An 18,762-nucleotide genomic window follows, 5' to 3' on the forward strand; every position below is an offset into this window, starting at 1 on the left:
CAACATTTGAAATGATACCCTTCAAACCTAAAAGGTTTGTTGAGGTCATTGTTGTTCGAGCCAGTAATATCTACAGTAGCCATAGCAGAACCGAAACCGTCTTAAAGTTGTTGTTACAATAGTTTATGGCAAACCGAAAAAATTACTGGCTGAGTCACAGACAATGTCGCTTTCTTTAAGACGTTTCGTGGCACTGCCAAAAATTGTGCAAGCAGACTATCAACCACGACGTCCCCAGGATAAAACAGCCCAGATCACTGTATAAGATTCCCACTGCACTGAGGGAACCTTTTCTAGAATTACACCCTCTTGTATGACTTGAAAAGTCACTCTAAAAGGCAACCGAGAAATGTGACTTAAAAAGTCACTCTTAAAACCAACCGAAAAATATGACTTACAAAGTCACTCTTAAAGGCAACCGAAAAATATGACTTACAAAGTCACTCTTAAAGGCAACCGAAAAAATATGACTTACAAAGTCACTCTTAAAGGCAACCAAAATATTAGAGCGACAGAAAGAAAGAGAGAGAAGTTTGCCAGAAATGCATCGGCTGAAATATGGGAGGGAGAAAGAAAAGTTGAGGAAATGCTTCTCAACTGGGGCAAGGAAAAAGAAGAAATGAGCTCTCTATATATAGGGAGTGAAACACTATTCAAGTGTTTATTCTGAGCGATGTGGGACTTGAAGCTTTTTTTCTTTTTTTTCCTTTCTTTTTTTTCCAAACTTTCATATGTTCTAACAGTCAATATTTAATCCTGATGGAAGGGATAGGAATATCTATTCGCATGGGACAAAAACTTCATTTGTGACTAAGAATACACATATACTCTCTTTTTACTCATTATTGCACTCCCCTCTTAATGATCCATTCATTTATGTTCTTTAATTTTGATCATTTTCAAAAATTTTATTCACGTGTCAATTTTTATTTATCGTTAATCTCATGATTTTTACCAACAATAATTTGTTGATTTCCCTACAATTGTTCATTGTTCATGTTTGATGTGATGCGAATAGGTATATCTGTATTTTGGGTCATACTCTAATCTATCTATATACTATATGTAAAAGAAGCTTGAAGTTTTATCAATCATTATATCGAAATTCTAATTTAACAACAACTATTGATTTGATTCAAAAATATTTAGCATACTTGAATATTTGTGGACCGTTAGATCAATAGTTTAGTTTCACAATAATCATTGATTTGATTAAATGTAAATTTTTATTTTTATAAAAAAAATACTTTAACATTTTAGAACCATTTGATAAATTAGTAATTATTTAATATATTCAATTATTAATATATGTATATCAATATTATATATTAATAATTTTACACTTCTTAATCATCTTGAATTTATCTTCTGCATTTATTTTCAAGAATATAATTTAAGAAATATTTTTAAAATTTTCCATAAAATAAATAAAATTAAATATTTTAAAAATTATCATATTTTATAATTTTTGACACAATATATAAAACTAAAATATTTTCACAAACATTATATCTATATCAATTCATTGATTAATGACTTTTATTATTCCAATTTTTGTTAATGTCAATTTCAAAAGGATCTTTTAAAATATTAATAACTACAACACATAGCAATGTCCAATGAATGTCCCGAGTAGTAGAAATTGGAGACAAAGAAGTAATAACCATGCACCTATTACTTTAAGTCGAACATCGCATCATAACTAATTATGTATATCATCTTACTTTATCTTTTATTATTTCTTATGCATTTTTTTGTTTCTCATTTTGCTATTATGTTATTTTATATTCTATAATTATTGTTCAACTTTTTCAAACATCTCATATTTTACATTTTACTACTACTACTATATTAACTTTACTCTTTTTAAAAAAAATCAATAATCTAAATTTTACTTTATATTATCAACTTATAATATTTTTTTGTTTAAAAGGAGATTTTTATTTTGTATATATCTTTAAATTACAATATTTTTTTGATAGGATGTCCTTTTATTTCTTTTTGAACCTTGCATCTAATCTTCCAGAGGAGTGTTGAAACTTCTCTTTCTTCTTCATTGTTTGTTTGAACTTCCTGGACATGAGGGCTACCTCATCATCTATGGATCCTTCGAAGTTGTTTGATCCATCAGATTCAACCATCTACACTTTGAGAGCTTTGGATAAGCTCTTCGTTTCTTCTCTTCTGAAGATTGTTTCTCCATACTTGAGGGTAGCATAATCCTTCTTTTGCATATGATCTTTGTTTTGGAGGTGAACTTCATGGATTCCTAAAATACCTAGCAACTTGTCCCATTCAAGATTCTTTAAGTCTTTGGCTTCTTGGATGGTTGAGGTGTTGGGTTCCCAAACCTTGGGAAAGTTGTCCAACACCTTTAGGTTTATCTTGACCTCGAAATATGTTTAACAAAACATATCATTCACAGATTGTGTTAGAAGAACTTGAATTCTTCCAAACATATCGTCTAGAGACTCTCCTTCCTTCATAGAAAAGCTTTCATAGTGTTTGGTCAAATTCGCGGCCTTTCTGAGTCTAACATCTTATGTTCCTTAGTTTATGATTAATGAGTCCCAAATCTCTTTGGCAGTTTTAAGTCTATAGATCTTGTTGTACTCATTTTTAGATATTGCACACATCAGAGTATATATGGATTTTTTGTTTAGCTCCATAATGGCAAGATCAACATTTGTCCATTCTGCTTCTGGTCTAGGAACAAGAATGCCCTATTCATAATGATAAGCCAAAGTCTATCTTGGGTGGACTTGATGTGCATCTCTATTTTTTCCTTCCAGTAAGGGTAGTCTTCACCTGTGAAGCCTAGTGGCCTTGTGAGACATGCTCCCTCAACAATGAACTAGTCGTTGTTGTTGTTATCTACCACCTGAATCTTTTCCTCTAGACATTGTCAAGTGCTCAACCCTTAAAGGTAAAACTCTAATACCAAAGTGTAAAGACAAATATCATGAGGGGGGTTGAATTGTGATTTTAGATATTTTCAAAGCCTTTTCGTAAACAACAAAGTTTTTCGTCTGAAAGAAAATCTTTCTATAGATAGATAATAGGTTTTCAAAAACTTAGTCTCAAACGATGAAAAACGTTTTTGCAAAGCAAGAGATATATCAAACATCTAAAACAAATTCAATCCCTAAATCAGTAAAAGCAGACAAAAAAATAAGAAAACCAACAAGCATAGGGATTTTTACTGGTTCGTCTCAACTATTGAGGTTATGTCCAGTTCTTGGCAAAAACCAAGTTCTTCTAACTTCTCACAAGCTACAAGCATTGTTCACTGTGGCTCTACAACTCAAGTTTTACCCCAAGCTTGATGAACACTCAGTATTTTTTGTTCTATCAAATCACTATTGGCTCTAAATAAATAAAAAAAATATTTGTTGTTTGAGTTTGCACACTGACTAATTATGTGATCGTCTTACAGATGGATACACAATCAATGCTTAATTTTTTCTCTCAATATGTTAAAAGTATTTTGAGAACTTTTCTAAATTGAATCTAAGAGTTCCCAAGTATTTTTTGATACCAAGCCACTTGTGGCTTTTACAAACAAAAGTTTGAATGAATATAGTGATTCAATGACACTCTTAGAGTGGGTAAACAATAAAGCTCAAATACAAATATCTTTTCTTAGCAAAGGTTAAAATAGTTTAAGTACAAAGTGTACCGTGCATTCATTTACAGCACTTCACTTCAAAAGATCTTTTGCTCATTTTCAATTGATATATTTTGTTGTTAAAATCCTGAGCATGAGATGCCTTTTATAGACTTCAGTGAAGAATCCATTACGGAATCAATGCTGAGCCTTGAAATGACAGTTGTCTCACAAAAGGAAGCGGTGCGACGTGGCGCGCTCTGATTGGAGAGGATTTGAATAAAGGTACAAACAATTGCATTTGCTCTTCTTCCACGATAAAAGCAACCCTTGAGGAATATTTTGTGAAATTCTTTCCTTAATTTCAATGTTAGCAATTCAAATAAAGAGAGACAAATATGAAATTCAAATAAAGTAACATATGTGCACTTCCCTTAATGGCTAACTTGTTCCTTTTTTGTACTTTGTTGGACATTACTTATGAAGATATAAAAATGAAGTGTTTTAAGTCCAGAAGGCGTGAATAAAAATAGCTTAGTGTGCAAACATTGGTTTTCACAATAAGTGGACACATATATTTTGACAATGCCTTGTTTCCACTTATTATTAGATGCCTACTTATTAGAGCTATAGGATATGATGTTTTACCAATTGTGTTCACTTATGTAGTAGGTCTTGTTCACTTGTCAATAACTCATTAATTAATTTTTCAATAATGTATACCTTTATCAAAATGTGAGGTAGGGATGGATCGTCCAGTAGTCAATGGACGGTCCAGACTTAACACATTCGTCTTAAGACACATGTCTTTTTGACTTAACAAATTATTATACAATTTTTATAATAATAAAAAATAGATCCAATTAAATTCATAAGAGTTGATTTTTTATTCTTATAAATTAAGATAATAATAATAATAATAATAATAATAATAATAATAATAATAATAATAATAATAATGTTTCTTTCATAATGATCCATTATAATACATTATGGTTTTATTATTCTTATAAACTCATACCATAAAGAATAATATATATCCATTAATTCATATAAATGAAACCTAATCAGATTTGTAATAAATTATAGATTCATTTTAAATTTAACAAAATGATTAAAAAAATCTTTTTTTGAATTTTATTATTCATAAAATATAATACAAATAAAAAATCACAAAAACTTGACTTACAATTTTTTTTATATATTATAATTTTTTATTATTCTTTAACTTTATTATTAATGCTTTACTTATATATTTTAAAATTTATTATTGAATAAGAAGTAATTACTTCTGAATTTAATAAATTTAAATAAATATAAAAAATCACCTTTTATAATTAATTTTGATAAACCATATTACAAAGTAACTAAATAAAAAATAAATATACTCATCTAATATATTCTATTTTTAACATCTATCAATAATTAAAATAAATTATTATAAATTTAACTATGTATGTATTAAATCTTTATTATTATTATTATTATTATTATTATTATTATAACATACTAAAAAAACATATTTAACCCATTTTTTATTCATTTTTTTTCTAAATGAAGAATATATATATATGTGTGTGCGTGCATGCGTGTGTGTGTTTGTTTCTTTGTATTAAAGACATTTCTAATTTTATTCATTTAGTAGGACTATATTAGTCTTTCAATCCTTAATATTATATTTTTTTCTACCTTAATAATAATACTAATAGCAATTTATTTTATAACTATTAATTATAAGACATTATGTTTTCTTATAATTTCAAATCATAAAAAATAATAAATAACCATTAAGTGTCATGCATATAATAGTTTTGTAAAGTATGTAATTATAATGAAATTAATTATAAAAATAATTTCACCTATTTATTTTACTTAAAATGAGAAAAATATTTAGTAACTTATGAAAATAAACATGTAATACTTAGTAACATAATAAAATATTAATAACACAAATAACATTTTTTATTGATAAATAACTCTTATAATGTTTAAATTATAACATAAAATACTTAGAAACATATAATCATTCTTATAATAATAATCATTTTAAAATGATAAATACTAATTGTTTGTTCAGAAATGTTTAAAAGTATAATTTCAAAATAGTTAACAACTATATTTAATTAATAAAAATCAAACTATTTAAAAAAATAAAGAATATATTTTCAACGATAAACACATTGAAAACATTTAATTTAAAAATAAATAAATTAGTGACCTTTTATTGGCCGGTCACAGTTAGAACTCATGACCAATTAGTGACTAAGGCACAACTTTGCTGCTCCTAAAAATTAAATTCCATATGAATCTGCCATCTTGTTGAAAGCAAAGGGGGTCTTCAAATTTTTTATTTTATGCAATTTATTTTGGCTTAAATATGTTGGAAATTTCTAAAATATATCCAAATTTTGCAACTAATCCCTGAAATTTTTTTGCTTCTCATTGGGTCCCTGAAACTTGAAAAGTTTTGCGGGAGATCCCTATAATTAGTCTCAATCCAAAACATGATGACGTGTTGTTAGTTGGACACGTCAACAATACATGTGCGAAACCACATCAGATGTATCAATGGCATGGCATGCCACCTAGATTTTTTTTATTTTTATATTTAATTTAATAAACTATTTTATCAAAAAATAAGAAAATAAAGAGCTTAAATGTGCAACTAATGGCGGATTGCTACAAGGTGAACCTCATCGAATCCCCCAGCCACATCGACTTTTGCAATGAGGTCTCCACCATCGCTCGTCTTAGCGACATTGCCTTCTTCCTCGTCGATGCCATCAAGGGCGTCCACATCCAGATCCATGTCGTGCTCTACCAATGCTAGATCGAGCGCCTTACCCCCTGCCTCATCCTCAACAAGCTCGACTACTTAATCACCGAGCTTAAACTCACCCCCTTTGAGGCCTACACACGCCTCTTACATATCATTCACGAGGTCAATGGAATACTCAACACTTATAAATCTGAAAAATACCTATCCAATGTTGACTCCTTCCTCGTCGACGCCGACATCGTCACCACCATCGATGAAACCCTCGAGGATTACGACGACAATGAGGATGTTTTTCAGTCGCATAAAGGGAATGCTATATTTTCTTGTGCTTTAGATGGTTGGGGATTTGGGATTCGTGAGTTTGCTGTGAGATTTACGCTTCTAAGCTTGAGGCTAGTGTGAATGCATTGTTGAAGGCATTGTGGGGATCGAGGTATTACAACTCTAAGATGAAGATGATTGTTGGGAAGAAAAGGGTTAGGGGAGCGTGGCGTCGACATAAGAGGAGCCACGCGCCCTGATGCGACGGCGGGTTGGCGTCTGCGGCAGTTGTCGGAGACGATGAGGATGTCATAGGTGAGGGAGAAGAAGTCTCTGTTGCAGACTTTAACGGTGAGGGAGAGAAGGAGAGGTCGAGAATGGGCCTCATGTTGGTTCGGATCCCGATGTGGCTGAGTTAGATCTGAGTGAGGCCGATCTCCGGGTTGGAAGGGTAGAGGAAGGCGACGCCAATGATGAGAAGGAAGAGGAAGAGCATGACGGAGTAGAGGATAGGCAGGAACGGCGGTAGGAACGAGGGCAATAGGTGGGGGGCAAAATGATGTTTTTGGGGTAGAGATAAGGGTTATGATCGTAATAAGGATACCTCTAGTGTGGCATGCCATGTCATTGATACCTCTGACGTGGCTCTGCACATGTATCACTAACGTGTCTAACTAACAGACACGTTATCATATTTTGGATGGAGACTAATAGTAAGGATCTCCGACAAAACTTTCAAAGTTTTAGAGACCCAATGAGAAACAAAAAAAATTCAGGGATTCATTGCAAAATTTAGGTATATTTCAGGGATTTCCAACATATTTAAGTCATCTATTTTTTACTCAATTTATTTAAGTTAATAGTTTGACTGACTCTTCTACTTTGATGATGTTGATTAGAGTGAACATTTAATGTTATGGCATTGTAAAATAGGTCATCCTAGTCCTCAATATTTAATTAAAACATTTACTTTCTTCTATTTTGTTGAACAAAATGTCCACCTACGAACCATCCAAACCTTTCACCGTGATTCAGAGTGATTTGTGGGGTTCTTGTCACACTCCTAACCATATTCACTTAAGGTAGTCTCAAATGGTCACCAAGAACATGGTTTGGTAGATTTGCAAAAGTGCTAAAGAGTGAAGGGTACCAGCAAGATGAATTAGACCACACCATGTTTTTCAAACAATCCAAAGATGAGAACAAGACTCCTAAATGCTTACTTTGATGAAATAGTCCTAACTTGGGATAATCTATTTGTGATGGAGATTAAAGGTCTTAACAGCTGAATTTGAAGTGAACGAATCTGGGACAAATGCAATATACTTGAGGGTTAAATACATTGTTTAGTCTCTGTAATTTTGCATTTTTTTTTCATTTTTGTCCTTGCAATAATTTTTTTTTTCATTTTAGTCCTTATAAAATATATTTGTTGTGTTTTTTTTTCTTAAAATGTTTTAGATAGTGCTTTGAACATTAAAAAATGTTTTAAATAGTGAAAAAAAAGTATCTTAAACACTAATTGCAAAGGCAGTGTTGGGCCTTATGTGGGATAGGTATATTAATCTGCCAACCACCTCCATAACACCTTTTTAAGCTAACAGAATTACATTCCAAATAGGCCAATCTGGTTCAGGTTAGGTGTAGGAAGCAACTATGGAGGTGCAGGAAGCAATTGCCCATGTTGGCAGATTAATATACCTATCCCACATCAGGTCCAACACTGCCTTTGCAATTAGTGTATTAGGGTAGTGAGACAACACATGCATCCTCCAAAACCCTCAAATTTCTAAAGGGCTCCCTTAGCAGGAGTATTTTTCAAGAAGAATCACAGTGAAGAGGTAGCAATCTTTGTTGATTCTGATTGGGCAGGTTTTACAGTATACATAAGGTCTATTATTGGCGATTGCACCTTTGTTTGGGAGGAAATTTAATAACCTTGGGTAGCGCTGAAGCTAAATTCAGAACAGCTGCACCAGGTATGACTGAAGGTCTCTCTGGTTAAAGAAACTTTGGGAAGAACTGCATGTCTATTAGGGAACCAAGAACTCCTTATATCCTAACAATGTCACAGTATAATTTCCTATTAAGCTCTACTGTGATAGCAAGGTGATCATCAACATTTCTCTCAATCCTGTTCAGCATGATCTTTGGTCAAAGCACATAGAAGTGGAAAGACATTTCATAAAGGAAAACTTTGAAGACGGCATCATATGCATGATTTATGTTGCTTCAAAAGAGCAGAGTGCAAATCTATTTGCTAATGGCTGTCACAACAAAACTTCAGTTTATTCAATTTGCATGCAGGGTATGACCTACTATCCAACTTAAGGAGCAGTGTTGAAAACATGTTTAATTAGTATAACAATTAAAGAGGAATAATTAGAAAGGAGTCTTGTATTCCTTATTTAAATATACATTATTTAAGAAGTTTTTGGACACTGGTTAGCATCATCATTCATTAGAAATTCCTTTCATTAATCTTGTACCTTTAACCTATTACAAATAGTGATGAACACCCTGTACAGTAAAATACACAGGTGAAATGCAGAATTCATTTTATTTCAGTGTGTCTGGTTCTGCATGGACGTTTACACAAATTTCATGTCAAATATCCCAAAAAACATAAAAGCTACTTATTTATTCTTGCTTCAGAACAATGTGTATCCAATCTTTCACAATGCACAACCAAAGAGAAACGCGCATCAGCTACAATCCAGGGCAAGACCTTTAGCAGCTGTACCTTCTACATTCTTTAATTAGGATGGCTCACAAAAATTTCCCTTCAAGGAAATAAGTCTTGAATATCTACGATATCAGCAAGAACCCCAGCAGCAGTAGTGTCATTTCCAGCTCCAGCACCTTGAATAACCAGTGGTTGTTTACTATAGCATCGAGTATATATTTCCAACTGCCATTTGTATCAACATACAATAAAATAGAATACAGTCAGGCCTTTGAAGTTATTACTTAGGAGAGCTGAACTTTTGCAATATAGCAAAGCAAACAAGACGCATGACAAAAGCATATGGTGAAAGTCATGACTTTAAATGGAAAAGAATACTAAATAAAAATACATAACACAAACATTGAGAAAGCAAAAGAAGCTTACCACATTATCACTTCCTCTTAGTCTTCCCAAGGGAGAATTCTTTGGAAGCTCCTGAATACCAACTTCACACCTATGAAGAGAAAAAAAAGTTATAATTAGCATAGAAAGAACCACAATATTGGATATGAATAATTTTAAATAATAAACATCACCAAATCCTATACGAAGATTGAATTGAAAATGAACAAATAGAAAAATATATGTGCAAATGGAGGGAAACGAAGATGCCTTGAACCCATGATCACACAGACATAGCGCAACACATTTCCATTTGAAGCTGCCTTCTCAACTCTATCTTGAATATCTTTATCAAGCAACAAGAGTCCACGGTTCAAGAAGTCTTCAACAGTCATTACGCCAGGCCCCATTTCTTTGGGATACAAGCTCTCAATCTTTAAAAAGCATATAAAATTATAAATATAACTAATAACATAGAGATAATTTTGACAGAAAAAGAAAAGGGACACATAAATGGAATATAATAAATGCCCATACAAACCTGAATGCTATCCAGATTAATTTGATGGCCAAGTATTCGAGCAAGTATTAAAGCCTGTCATATTGGCCCAAACACAAAAGTTAGTATTAGCAAATTTATAGTACACAACCAACAGTATTACAAAATTTTACTAAAGGTCATAAGAATTAAAAGTTGATAAAGTAAAATATCACAACCCAAGAAATGAAAACTCATACTCCACCATTAGCATCACATGGTGTAACACTTCTTTCAACAACACATTATATTTTTGGCTCAATTGCAATTTTGGTCCCCCTATAATTCTTAATCCGTGATTTTGCTCCCCTGATTTTATTTTTGCAATTTTGGTCCCCCTATTTTAAAAATCAGCAATTTTCGTCCAATCTTTAATTTTGCATGCATTTCTTTTTTTAATATTTTAATTAATTAAATAATTTTTTATGGTATCTTAAGTGAATATGTTAGATCCAGCATTAAATTGGACCAAAAAAAAAATGCAAAACTGAGGATTGGACCAAATTGCAGATTTTCCAAAATATGGGGACCAAAATCGCAAGAAAAAAATGGGTACCAAAATCGCGGATTAGGAAGGGAGACCAAAATTTTAATTTGGCCTATATTTTTCATAACCAAAATCATCAAATGGACATACATGAATTTTACAAACTTTGTCCAAAGAAACTTAGATTAGTTTCTACAAGGATAAACTGATATTCCTATTATAAAAAATGGGCATCATTCATTGGTGGCCAAAATGGACATCATTTAAGTTTATGCTTCACTTATGTGCAGTGTTCTTATGAGACCAGAAAGCATTCTGTTGATTTTAAGACATTATGAGCTTTTACATAGAGCAGAATCAGATACAAAATTAATTTTCAGACATAAAACAAACAACATTGAACCTTTCTAGCGACGTCCATTCCACCAAGGTCATCACGTGGATCTGCAATAAAGGATAGTATGTATAAATCATCTAAACACCTAAAAGATAAGTTATCATTAACAAACTGTTTAGCAATTAGCAAAATCCCAAGAGGGGAATGAGCAAGAACATGAAGATTAATCATGCCAATGCCCAAACTAAGAATCTATTTTAAAATGTAAATACCTCATTCAAATAGAAAGGTTTAAAGGAAAAAGTAGATGTCAATTAAATGTTGGACTTGGAATTCTTAAAATTGTTGGAAATTGGAATCATAGTATTTAGGTAGGGAAGGAAAAACATGAGGATAAAGACAATGAATAATAATTAGATTGATATGGTGTGTTGATAATGTGGTACAAAATACTGATTCAATGGTCCTATATATGCTAATAATTAGGTCAAACACTAGTACTAGTACAAGCCAAAGCCCACTAATACTGATACATAGAAAATATGTCCACATTAAAAAGGTTGACGTAAAACAGAAAATAGAAATTACACAGATCAAAGAGTTTCACATGTCAACAATACAATTTCAAATGTAGCATTCACTAACCTGGTTCAGTATACCCCAAACTTTTAGCATCTCTAACAACTTGGCTCAATGGCTTTCCATCTTCAACCTCACTCATTACATAACCCAATGTCCCTAATAAGAGCAAGTAGCATAAAATACAACATCAAAAATACAATTTCTTCTTCCTAACAAGAATGCATGATGGAAAACCAAAAAAATATGTAATTATAGGATCATGAAAGATATATATACCGCTCAAACTCCCAATAATTTGATGAACGGGATCACCAGAAGAGATTATGCGATTCAGTGATGCTATCACAGGAAGACCAGCGCCTACCTGTAAAAATATAATAACCAGTTCAATAATAGTTCATCAATCCATTGAAAATTCAATATTCCAATTTAAATAAAATAACAATATGACAGACTCTCCTATATCTAAGGTGTACCGCATAGATAAATGGAAGAGTGGCAGGTGATCCATTGCACACAAGTGTACAATGAGGAGAGCATGAGCAGGGAAAACAGTTTGTAAATTTGTAAGTTGTAAAATCCTGCCCATGTGACAGGTAGTGGAATCAATTTGAGTAACAGGTTAAAAGGTAAGGAGAGGAATGGAGAAAAGGGACTGAAAATTTTCAGTGTGGACTGCAAAGGAGGTTTATATGTGTCTCAAATATTATATTGTCATGGTTCTTGTTTCTGCTTCTGTGTTTTTCCTTTCTGGAGCAATGGCTTCTTGGGTATTGGTTTCACACTGAAATGAGTAATTAGAATAATTTCTTCATGGATGCTAGTATGTGTTAAAGCATTTCTTTATAGAATTTCTTCATATTTAGATTTCCATAATCATAAGTCATCTACACACCTCAAATTCATGATCTTCCCCTCCTTACTTTATTGGGGAAGATGAGATTATACTAAGTCATTCCATCAAGCTACTTCTCGCAAACCACACCACATGCGGTTCAGCTTTTCCATGGACTTCATTTTCCTTCTTTATCAAGGTAAAGATTGCTTAAAGAATCTAAGCAAAGCAACAGCTTGTAGATTATTGATCCATACAAGACATTCAGAACTTCTATAGGCTCTAATTTGGTTACAAGGAGATCAGAGTTCAAGGAATAGCATAACCAAGCAAAGAAATTCAAGCAATAATGCAGCATTTTATATTCCAGTTTGTTGAAAATACACATTTCAATAACTATTTTCCATACCGTCACAAATGTTGCATTGCTATTAATATGCTGATAAAGTGATATACTCTAGTTAAGGCAAGAAATAAGTATCACTTACAGTTGACTCATGCCGAATACGACGTGGATAGATGAAAAGTTTTTTAAAATCCTCCTGTTACATATAAGATGTATTATTTAGTATTTGAAGCAAGCATAACTACCAGAAAAGAAACTAGTGACAGGGAAGAAACCAAAAACTTATGAAACCTTATTAGGGAAAAGTACCTAAACAAAGACAGCAGTGATACTTATTATCAACATATACTATCAAATAAACATATTTCCCAGGGGATGAATGACAATCAAAAACATAATGATCAGCCTCACTCCGTTTCAACCCAAAAAGTTGAACAATATGACTGAATTTACCAAACCAAGCCCGAGGGGATTGCTTCAACCCATAGAGAGATCGACATAGCTTACAAACAAGGCCATACTCCCCCTGAGCAACAAACCCAGGAGGTTGCTCCATATAAATTTCCTCCTCAAGGTCACCATGAAGGAATGCATTTTTAATATCAAGCTGATGGAGAGGCCAATGACGCATAGCAGCCATAGCAAGAAACAGACGGACAGTAGTGATCTTAGCTACCGAAGAGAAGGTGTCACAATAATCAAGGCCATATATCTGAGTATAGCCTTTAGCCACTAATCGAGCCTTAAGTCGATCAATCTCACCATTAGGTCCAACTTTTACTGCGTAGAACCATCTACAACCCACAGTCTTCTTGCCAGGTGGAAGAGGGACAAGTTCCCAAGTACCACTATGCTCGAGAGCCTGCATTTCATCAATCATAACCTGTCGCCATCCAGGATGACTAAGTGCCTCATGAATATTAGCAGGGACAGAATGCGAAGATAGAGAGAAAACAAAGGAAGAATATGAAGGAGACAAACAATGATAACTCAGAAAGTTATAGATAGGATGAGGATTACGAGTGGATCGAGTATCTTTTTGGATGGCAATGGGACAATCTGAATCAGAGGAATGAGAGGTAGCAGGATCCATGACTTGAGGATTGATTGAAGAAGGATGATAATCTTGAGGAGAAGCTTCAGGTATTGGAGAACCAACTGTCTGTGTCCTGCGTTGATATGTAAGAAGAGGTGGAGGAGCAACTTCAGTCGAATGTGGTGGAGAAGATGGAATTTCATTGACATTTTGGTTTGGGGTACCTAGAGGACAAGAAGAGAGAATTGGAAGTACATCCTGGATGGAAGAAGAATTGTCCATAGATGGTGAGAAGAAGGGTGTGTCTTCAAAGAAGGTTACATCTGCAGACATATAGTATTGCCTAGTAGATGGAGAATAACATTTGTAACCTTTTTGAAGACGAGAATAACCTAAAAAGACACACTTGATTGCTCGGGCAGAGAGTTTGTCTAAACCGGGAGAGAGATCTTGGACAAAACAAGTACAGCCAAACACTTTAGGTGGAACATGGAATAAATGATCATGAGGGAAAATGATTGAGGAATTTGATTTTCAAGGGAAGATGAAGGCATTCTGTTAATTAAAAAACACGCAGTTAGCAACGCATCCCCCCAATGATGTGTAGGAACATGAGATGCTAACATTAGTGAACGTGCGGTGTCAAGAAGATGACGATTTTTCCTTTCAGCTATACCATTCTGTTGTGTTGTATGGGGACAAGTGGACTAATGTAAAATGCCTTTTGAAGATAAAAAGGAAGAGAAATCACGAGAGAAATACTCTTTTGCATTATCGCTTCTGAAAATCTTAATTGTTTTTCCAAATTGGTTTTCAATCTCATTGAGAAAGGACATGAAGATAGGCAAAAGTTCAGATCTGTCTTTCATTAAATAGACCCAAGTACATCTAGAAAATTCATCAATAAAGGTTACAAAATATCAAAAACCAGAAAATGTAACACGGCTTGGTCCCTAAATATTAGAATGAATGGTAGAGAAAGCTGAATTACATCTTTGAACAGTTCGTGAAAATGATGATCTAACATGTTTTCCTAGTTGACAAGACTCACATTCGAGGACTCGAAGATTCTTCATACTAGGAACCATCATTTTCAGTTTTGGTAGACTTGGGTGACCTAGACGATCATGCAAAAGTTTGGGGTTTGAAGTTGTAGAACAGGAAACAGAAATGTTGGATTTCAAGTAATAGAGTCCTCGTGATTCACGTCCTTCTCCAATCAGTCGACCTGTGTCAAGTTCCTGAATAACAAAAGAATTAGAGATAAAGGTTACAGAGCAATTTAATGAACGAGTTAACTGACTCAATGAAATTAGATTATAGGGACACTGAGGAATAAACAAAACAAAATCCAACTTTAATGAGAAAGATAAAGAGACTTGACCACTTCCTTGAGCTGCAACTTTGGAACCATTAGCTACAGTAACAAGATGAGGAATTTTAGGAAAAGAAATGGATGTAAAAGAGGACTTGTTACCAGAAATATGATCAGAGGCACCTGAATCAAGTATCCAAGGATCGGGATCGTTGATAGATTGAGAAATACATGTTGTCGAATAACATGGTACAAAGGAAGATGATGCCTGGCTGCTGGATTTCTCAGATTTCATCTTCAAATACTCTTGTTATTCTTCATCAGAGAACTTAGAATGTGATTTCTCTGTCTGAGCTACCTTGACAACTTTGTCAGGGAAGCCATGAAGGGAGTAGCAATTCTCTTGAGTGTGGCCCATCCTCTTGCAATAAGTGTGCATTGAGGACGTCCACCTCTTCCACTGCGACCTCCTCTGCTGTTACGACCTCCCCCTCTCCCACGAGGTGCAACCATGGCTGACGTTTCCACAGAATCAGCTGGATTTTCTTCTTTCAGCGCATGAGGCACACGAAGCAGCCTAGTGATGAGAGAGTCCATTGATGGAACTTGGTCTCCAACAAGAACTTGATCACGCACATGATCAAAGTCAGAATGTAGACTCCTCAAGATAAGAACCATGTAGAACTTATCCAGCTTTCTATTCACTTCCTCCAATGAATCAGCCACCAAAAATCTCTTCAACTCTTCCACTGCAGCCCGAGCTTTACCTATATGTGCATTCATGTCGTGGCTGGTCTGCTTAAGTGCTGTAACCTTCATGGTTGCATCAAATAAGCTCTGAATATCATTGGCAAAGATTTCTCGGGCCTTCATCCAAAAGGAGCAACATGTTTTGAACGATCTCAGAACCTCCAAAACATTTGGTTCAACAGATTGCCATAAAACAGCACAAAGCTGATAATCCAGCTTTTCCCACTCAGGTCTTTTATCGATTGAAATCGCCTCAACACTATTCTCCAAGTGGTCATGGTGCCCTTGGCCAAGAAACCATAGTTCCACTGAAGCGGACCAAGATAAGTAATTCTTCTAGTTGAGTTTCGCTGTTGTAATAATCGGAGTTCCAGAAAACGAGATTGCATGTCCAGACGAAGTCATTTTTGCAAAATACAACAACCTAATGAAGAGAGAAGAGGAAAGAAAAACAAGAACACTACTCCCAATGCGCCGAAACAGAAAACCACGGGCTGAGACAGGCTCAGGAGGGGACGACGAGTTGACCGGTGTCAGTCTGACACGACTCCAGCCAAGGGACGACGACGCGTGGTGCTCACACGCTAGGCTGAGCGTCTACTTGCGCCGGCGCGTGAGGACCTTTCTGGTCACCCAATTTGTGCGACTGGGTTGCGCTCCTCGAGGCGCACAAAACCCAGTGATAGCCGGTGAAAATGGCGAGATGGCGGCGGCGGACAGCGGCGGATACAACCCGCTCTGATACCAACTTGAAGCTTTGAATTTGTGAGGAGAAAACTGTTCACTCACTAGCTTAGCTTTTATTTCATTCAAATAACATATATATACACAATGTGGAGAGAGACAGCTTGGCAGGCTTTGACAAGACAAGACACACTGTTGTCTTCTACAACAAGATAAAAACAGATAAATCTATTCTAAAGATACATCTAATTATAACCCATAATTATAACAGGAAAAGTACCTAAACAAAGAATTGCTAAACTTTCTAATGCGTGTTTTGCCCTTTCATTTGATTTTTCATCACACTGATATTATGTCATGCCCATATTATGTGACCATTGCTTGTACCAAGTTTCATAACATGAAAAGTCCACTTTACAAAGGGTCATGAGCGAACAGTCTTGAAGTTTGAAAATGGGATTCCACAATGACAACTTCCGTTAGAATTTGACAATAAACAAACAGAAGGATAAAAATGAACAAATTAGAGAGTTTAAGGATCAGACAGCACTTTTTTTAAGTTTCATGACCAAAATGTACATGGCCGTAACTTGGAGGCAATAAATTGGACATTTTCTTTCTTATTATGTCTATATCAGAGCCAAGGGTTGAATAAAGAAGGTAAAATAAAATCATGAATAAATAGTTTTTCTTGATTTTACAAAAAAGTATGTATCCCCTACTCTCCCATTTCAACAATTATTATAAAACGGTTAAGATGATCTTACCATTGTAGATGTAAGAGGCTTCTTATTTGCCATAACAGCACAACAACCCATATCAATCGCTTGCTTTAGCACCGCAACAGTGTCAGAGCTAGCAGAGCAATCTACAAATACCAAACCTATAACCAAAAAAAGTATATTCAGAGATAACATCAGTCTCAGTGATTGAAAAGGCATGTAGGCTCACTCTTATATTGAATTTGCTTTAAATTTTAAAATCAACCCCAGGAGGCATGTAATGCACGACATAACAAAAATTCAGCATACCTGTCTTTTTACCAAGTTGAAATGCAATCTCTAGAATCTTTCCTTGTGACTCCGGATGCACAAATGCCTGGCATTTCCCTTAAAATAACATCTAACAAGTAAGCATTAAGAAAGACATTCAAATTTTCATATCACCACCTAGACAAGTTAGGCATAGATATCAACCAAAATCAAGAAGTTTTAATAGAGATTCGCCGACACTCTTGACCCGGCAAAGTTCTAACAAGAAGCCATCCTTCAACCCCTCATGCAGCAAATCCTCCGTAACCACCAAAGATTTACTATCACCGACTCCTACAACTCTCAAGCACAGCCCCTGCCACCAAAATACATAACAAAAATAAAAACATCAACCAACTAAACATCACTCTATTTTATGAACCCATTTTCCATCAATGTCTGAAAAAAAAAATCAAATCTTTCACAGTGCTTAATCCTTAGAATCATTTGGCATAGCAAACGTACGTCCAAACAATAACCCCATAAAAAAATGTTCAAAAGACAAATGGGTTATCAGAAACCACAAAGTTTTCATTTTCAGGTTACAGCAACGACAAATAAGGAAGATAAAACATCATCTGAAAACATAAGAATCAAAAACCGTGAAACTAAAGGGACATTACCTGTGTAGAGTGAAGAGAACGACACGAGACAATGTGTTGGAGAAGTTGACGACCAACTCCTCCACAACCCATTAGAATCAGAGGAATATTCTTCATTTTGTTATTTCCTTTTTTTCACTTTCAATCCTCTTCTAGAAAAAAAAAATCCCCAATTGGATTTACTAGGGTTTTATGTGATGGAAGAGGAAGTAGCACTGGAGCAGTGTGAGCAGGGATGGGACTGTGAAACATGAAACTCTGAGTTAATCTTGCGTACAGCATAACCTAACATGCCAGATTTGCACACATCCAATGAAAATTTGACAACTCAGTAAATTAAAAATAAAAAAGTAATTATTGATTTAAAACAAAATAAAAGTAAGGTGCAATTGGAAATTCTTTCACTCTCCCTCTCATCCCTTACCAAACCTAAAATTATATTTATGTCACTCATGTCGATTATTGATTTAGTTAAGATATTTAATCATTGGGTCAAAAATTA

General features: G+C 34.2%; 1 protein-coding gene across 1 annotated transcript; it reads right to left on the reverse strand.

Annotated features, from left to right (window-relative positions):
* Positions 1-9,092: 9,092 nt before the first annotated feature.
* On the reverse strand, positions 9,093-18,518 carry LOC114403822 (bifunctional aspartokinase/homoserine dehydrogenase). Its single transcript, XM_028367000.1, has 12 exons — positions 18,282-18,518; positions 17,824-17,974; positions 17,659-17,736; positions 17,395-17,510; positions 12,985-13,038; positions 11,938-12,025; positions 11,725-11,817; positions 11,146-11,186; positions 10,259-10,312; positions 9,988-10,151; positions 9,760-9,829; positions 9,093-9,558 (listed from the first exon to the last, which is right to left on the reverse strand). The coding sequence occupies exons 1-12, from the start codon at positions 18,375-18,377 to the stop codon at positions 9,433-9,435; spliced, it is 1,131 nt and encodes a 376-aa protein (XP_028222801.1). The 5' UTR covers positions 18,378-18,518; the 3' UTR covers positions 9,093-9,432.
* Positions 18,519-18,762: the final 244 nt, after the last annotated feature.

Source organism: Glycine soja, chromosome 20, assembly GCF_004193775.1.
Source record: "Glycine soja cultivar W05 chromosome 20, ASM419377v2, whole genome shotgun sequence".
NCBI classification, from domain to species: domain Eukaryota; kingdom Viridiplantae; phylum Streptophyta; class Magnoliopsida; order Fabales; family Fabaceae; genus Glycine; species Glycine soja.

Excerpts from the sequence above, each read along its gene's own strand:
- LOC114403822 (XM_028367000.1), bottom strand. The coding sequence starts at position 18,377 with ATGAAGAATATTCCTCTGATTCTAATGGGTTGTGGAGGAGTTGGTCGT. Across the intron at positions 17,511-17,658 it reads TCAACTTGGTAAAAAGACAG|GTTTGGTATTTGTAGATTGC; the intron begins GTATGCTGAATT and ends TTTTGGTTATAG. Across the intron at positions 9,559-9,759 it reads TAAGAGGAAGTGATAATGTG|TTGGAAATATATACTCGATG; the intron begins GTAAGCTTCTTT and ends TACAAATGGCAG.